Here is a 6,000-nt window from a genome sequence, read left to right as displayed (position 1 = left end):
CTGCCTCAGGCGAACAACAACAGATGAGCCGGAGCTGATCCGAAACCCGCATGCGTTAGAGAGAGACAACTCAGCAAATGATCCAATGCGTTATTTCAAGGTGACGGTCGTTCAGTTAGTTGGCACGAACTGCGTTTAAGCGCCAGAACAAGTTGAGAATCCGCCGGCCTGATTGTGCGCGTGTGACAGGAGTGCCCCCCCCCCCCCCTCCCTCCTCCAGATGTGGCTGTCATTACAGATCGACGGATGATTTATCCGCCGAGTCTCCACATGCAGAAGGCTTTTCCCTGCAGAGTCTCCACATGATTCCACTTGACTCACATTAGCGTGATTTCAGTACATTTTGTTAAAATGTATCTTTCCGTTAATGTAATTTTGACTTGCCGTCTCCTGCAAATGGAGATAGACAGTTATTGGTGACTGCTGCAGGAGCCCTGGAGGCCCATTGTGGGTTATAATCTCTCTCCACAGATGTATGTTGTCGCTCGCTCGGTTACATGAGGGGACGTCAGTGGCAGCGCCTGACACACAAGTTATGCCCGAGCATGCCTTGCACTACTTGACGCATGAGTTGAGAGGAGGGCACAGTTCAAAGAATTAACATGAGCATTATAGGCGTTTATGTTATGTAATGGCTGTGGTCTGCTGTTGTACTGCGCTGTGCCTCTGCCGTGTTGTGTCAGTGTGGGTCTGAGGGGTCGAGCTGGTCTGTTTGATTCGGCTGCTGTCGTTTCTTGAGTCGGAACAATTAATGGAGGACAGCGTGGGCACAGCAGCAGACGTGAGACTTGCACTGTGCTTTCTGAGCTGCGCCATCACTCATTTTTAATGCAGATGTTTGAAGACAACTCTAACTCTGCAAGCTCTTTAATTTGTTCTTCCTGACTGTGTTTGTTTCATCTTATCTAGCTTTTAAATCAGATCTGCAGCCTGACCTTGTCTCTTTTCTCTCTAACTCTGTGTGTTGTGAACTCTTTTTCTCACCCTCACTGTCTTGTCAGGATACAGAAATGGATCAGGGCGGACTGAAGCGGAACGGTAATCGAGACGACAGTCTGACATTTGGGGAGGCAGCAGCCGGAGTCGGCAGAGATACAGGTGACACAGCTGGTCCGCTGCTCCAGTCTGTGATGCACCTGCCTGGCCCCGGGTCTCTGCCCCTGCCCACAGTGTGCCCAAACGGACAGGGTGGAACCAAAGACCAGGGGGAGCTTGGAGGCCTCTTTGAACCCCCTCAGCATCAGGTCCTGCCAGACATGAAGGAGAGTAAAATCATCATGATGCAGAAACAACAACACCAGGATATAGATTTATTCAACATGGAGGACAACCTGCCGCTGTTGAAGCAGAGTATTTCCGATCTCACCCGGACGTCCACCTCTGTCATCAGCACCTCCAACACCTCCGTCCTGGGCAACCTTCCTCTGCCCGACCTTTTTCCCCAGCACATCAAGCAGGAGGCGAGTTTTTCTCTGGATAAAGACATGGGAACTTACAGCGGACACACAGGCGCTGGTCCCAACGATTTGGATGGCAACAGCGGTCGCCTGATCGAGGATACAGAGATTTGGCAAGACCTTGACCTTCCGAGCTCTCTGCCAGAAATCAGTGATTCCGAGTTGGATTCAGAAATGGCACACTTGGATAACATCCTCCACGACAGCAGCGGTAATGGTGGTCCTGTCAGCGGCTTGCTAAAGGAAACAAAACCTCTCGTGGATAACGATATAAACTGTAGAGGCTTGAACGGCACCGACCACCCCATCCAGCATCATCCTCACCAGCAGCAGCACCACCACCTTCTCCAGCACCAGCAGCATCAGCTTCATCAACAACAGCAGCAGCAGCAGCAGCAGCAGCCCGGAACGCTTCTCTCCAGCGTGATGATCAAGGAAGAGAAGGATCCCGACAGCCCTTTCATTCACATCTGCACTCCCGGTGTGGTCAAACAGGAGAAGCGGGACAACGCTGGGTTCTGCCAGGCGCAGTGTCTCCAGGGCAGCATGAGCTCTGTACACGGAGGAGGTCCCATGTCCTCGCCCATAGGCTACCACTACAGAGCCGACCCGTCCTCCACAGTGGGCCTACAAGACCAGAAGCCTTTTGGCATGTACTCAGGCCTGCCTCTCGGGGAGAGCTGGGCCAGGGGGAGCAGATATGGAGAGCCGTCCGGGATACAGAGGGGTGATGACGGGCTCCCTTCCGCTGCAGCCTTGGCAACTTTCTCACACAGCTTCTCCAGGTAAGTCTCATGGATTTTACTTTACCCTGCGGTTTACTCTGTCCCCTGTATGTTACTTGGTGCTTGCTTTCAGTCATGGCATTTTGTTTTAAAAATATGCAAAAAAGTTGTGCGAGTTAAAGGATGATTCACTCTCCTGCTGTCAGCGCTGTGAGAAGTTCTCTCGCAGTACAAACTGTGATCAAACTCTCAGACTTGTTTTGGGGTTTTTTGGGGTCATTTTTGCTGCTTTTTCTAAACTCCAACTCCTCCAGAAGCTGAGCAGTATGAGCAGTATGAGCAGTATGAGCAGTATGAGCCTCAGGGTCAGACTCGCTGGATGTGACTTCTTGATTCAGCTTGTTTGTTGTTCACAGCGGTACTTGTAAAATAAACTATCACACCATTTTAACAAGGTGATGAATAATTGACTGTGAATTACAGATTGCTTTAGTAGTATGGAAATCATTAGCTGAATAATCAATATTCAAGTTGCTTTTTTCTTTTTGCACGAGCATGCTGGTCTGTGTTGATGCTCCTGAAATCAAATCAAGCTCAGCGCAGAGCACCAGGGCACTTCAGGTCCCTGCAGGACGCACTGAGTGTGCACTTGGGAGATGAAAGCGGTTGTTGCTTTTTCACAGCGTTTAAGACGGAGTATCCTGCGCGACTGAAACATCATTTCAGGTGCTCAGCTGTTGTTGTGTGTTCCGTCTGACAGTATTTTTTTTGTCTGGAAATAGCTCGAGCTCCTGAGATGGGAGGCATCTGGCGCTTTTCATCTACAGTGGGCAGCAGGACACACATTCCTCTAAATGTATCCACATTGCGTCACATTTTAGGAACGCCGTGCGTGACACGTGTAGGATTCATTCTGCCTTATTTACTGGATTGTTGTCGGAGGGAGCAGGTGTGTGAAAGGTGGTGAATTAGTGGAGAGGTAGTGGATTGCAACGCGGCATAAGGGAAAAGAAAAACTATTGAATATGGAAGTGAAAGTATGTAATTGAGATGGTGTTAAAGGGACACTACGTAGTTTTCAGAGATATTTAATATCAATGAGATAATAATGTAAACTCAGAAATATGTATTTGTTCTATAACTGAATGAAGGAGCTGCTCTGAGGAAAATAAGGTCCCAGAACAGTTTGTTCAGGCACAAAAAAAATTTGTCAGTGAAGATTCTTCTCTTCTGACTAAAAGTTCTTCCCCAAAACCTGAAGTGTTCCTTTAATCACCCGCAGAGATAAAATCATTTGTAATCTTGCATTCTTTCCGTATATCAGGTTTGGTGATTCCCTAACTCACAGCAGTTACTGGAAATCAATTTATTTTTGGAAGAAATAAAATTGTGAAATGCTTAACTCATCATTATTTGTTCATGCTTCGCCCTCTGGTATTTTTCCAGAACAGCGCTGTGAGGTGGTGCTTGTTTTAAAGATATCACAGAGTTGCTTAAAATGTGTCATCCCGAAGGAAATGATTCATCAAGAAAACATGATGTCAATGTTTAATTGTGTTTAACGAGAGGGGGAAAACAAGTCAAAGAAAAAGTTGCATCCGTGTCGGCTGGACGCCTCACGTCACCAGTCTGTGTTATATGCTGTGATAACTGAGCAGGCCGCCGACGGGAGCACGAGATTTATTTGCCGTTATATGAGCTGCTTTGTGAACACGGCTTGAATGTGCAGATCGCAAGATGGTGTTTGATTAATGCGAGGTAATAATGTGAGTCAGCATTGTCCCTCTGAAAGAGCCGCTGAGGTGATGGGCTCGGTGTCGCCTGTAAACAAGTCAAAGATGAACATGTCAGCCGCTGTTATCGGCCCTCCTGTCAGACTGATATGCTCTTGGGCTGTTCGTACTGTCGAGGAGTCTCTTTGTCACCATGAAATATGAAAATGGCAGCCCAATAAGCTGCTATTTTATTTGTTTTGTTATTGTGCATTCGCGTGCAGGCTCACATTGGAACAGCAAGTGTTTGTATCACCTGTTAATTTCACCAAACAACAATTACTGTGGTGGTGTTTGTTTGTTCTTTTAAAACTAAATGTGGTCGTGCCAAGAATCTGTGCCACCGCTGACATGTGCGAGCTACTTCCTGGTACTTGCGTGGTGTGTGTGTTTTCAGACGGTGTGCCCGTGATGCAGGGCTCGTTCTGCAGGGTCGAAACAGAAACGGTGCCAACAAACAGCTCAACATACAAACAGACTGACGCACACAAGGACCAACCGTCAGACTGAGTTTCTCAAACTGTCACGCTCTCTGAATTCACCATCATGCACAACAATTTAGATTGATAATTCATAACCAAATATCCCACAAAATGATGTTATTTGAAGATGATGCAGTAATCAGACTCTTATTACCGTGCGGTTCTGTTTCACTAACAGTTGAATCATTAAATGCAATGTTCCAAGATTTGTTTCAAAGGGAAATCAGACCAGACATTTGTCACAGTAAGGGTGAAATCAGTGATCATGTTAATCATGGAGTAAATTTTTAAATTTTAAAATGCCAGGAAACGGTGACAAATGACCGTCGCTATTTCCTGAATTACAGTTACATCTGCAAATTATTATCTCCAAAACTGGGAAGAATTAGGATATGAGCATGTTGATGGTTTTTAATTAGAGGAGACTTATTATGTTTTTTTTTTTTTTTGTTTTCTTTCTTTCTGTGTTTTATATTCGTTCTTCTGCATGTAAAAGATCTTGAAGGATTCTTACTGAAGCTCTTGAACTGCCTCGTCAGTACTCTCACCTAATCCTGTGACTTTGTGACATCAGACCGTGTCATCATGTCACATGTTTGCATAATTTATGCCCGGCGGCTAGTTTGGCATGGAAGACTTGATTTAGCGCGGCTGCTGTGTTGTTGTTGTTGTTGGTGTTGTTGTTGTTGTTGTTGTTAGTGGTGCTGGGTCGGGCCTGTGTGAGCTGACCAATCAGAGAAGACTGGGTGGAGCCTAACAGAGCGTCTCAGGGGAAAAAAAAAAAAAAAAAGACAAATGATGAATCTTAAAAACACAGAGATTAATGTTCTTAAGACTAATTCATTGATGGAGTAATTGTTTTAGTTTTGCATGAAGATTTATAATATAATAATATAATTTATAAAATTGCAATGTAATATTCCAAGCGAAGGTGTAGTGTTGCTCTGCAGTTGCATAAGATTGCGTTACATGATGTGTACACATGATGCTGGGTGTATCTCAAAGTATGAATGAAAAATGACCGGCTGCCTGGTTACCACATGAGTAAGCATAGCAACGCTGCGTGTCCTGTGCAGTATATCAGAGAGCCGTTCTGTGGGAATTTTCAGCACACTTGGAACACAGATTGGCTCCATCACGTTGCCTGGCTCAAGCCTCCAGTTATATAACCGATAATCAAATAGACAAATGTTGTTGCCTCATGCTCGGGGTGAAACGAGGCCCCTGAAACACTCTTTGAAATTCTTGAAACAGCGTGATGCTCCTTTGATTAAGCAGACACTCGGTTTTGTTTAATTGTGCTTTATTTACCGCTTCAGATCCGAGTTTATGATACAGAACATTGTTTTCTGAATGTTGGGCTTATTTTAATCTATTTGGTGCTAAATTTAAAGTTGACTGTTAATTCTTCTCTGTTGCTGTGCTGCGTGCGCCAGTGTGTGCATGTGTGTGTGTGTGTGTGTGTGTGTGTGTGTGTGTGTGTGTGTGTGTGTGTGTGTGTGTGTGTGTGTGTGTGTGTGTGTGTGTGTGTGTGTGTACACGCAGGGAAGCTGGAGGGCCACGT

General features: G+C 45.7%; 1 protein-coding gene across 2 annotated transcripts in view; it reads left to right on the top strand.

Moving 5' to 3' along the window:
• The first annotated feature begins 229 nt into the window (after positions 1–229).
• LOC115593953 (glucocorticoid receptor) overlaps positions 230–6,000 on the top strand; it is a 68,363-nt gene continuing 62,592 nt past the window's right edge. The window contains exons 1-2 of one of the 2 annotated variants that reach the window (XM_030437676.1): positions 230–781; positions 1,002–2,242. In XM_030437676.1, the coding sequence (XP_030293536.1) occupies positions 752–781; positions 1,002–2,242 (1,271 nt within the window). In that variant the 5' untranslated portion in view covers positions 230–751. The remainder of the gene's footprint in view (positions 782–1,001; positions 2,243–6,000) is intronic. The other variant, XM_030437675.1, reaches the window with a different exon arrangement.

This window comes from Sparus aurata, chromosome 13 (assembly GCF_900880675.1).
Source record: "Sparus aurata chromosome 13, fSpaAur1.1, whole genome shotgun sequence".
NCBI classification, from domain to species: domain Eukaryota; kingdom Metazoa; phylum Chordata; class Actinopteri; order Spariformes; family Sparidae; genus Sparus; species Sparus aurata.
Note: the sequence above shows the minus strand (reverse complement) of the source record. Positions and strands in the feature narration are given on the sequence as shown.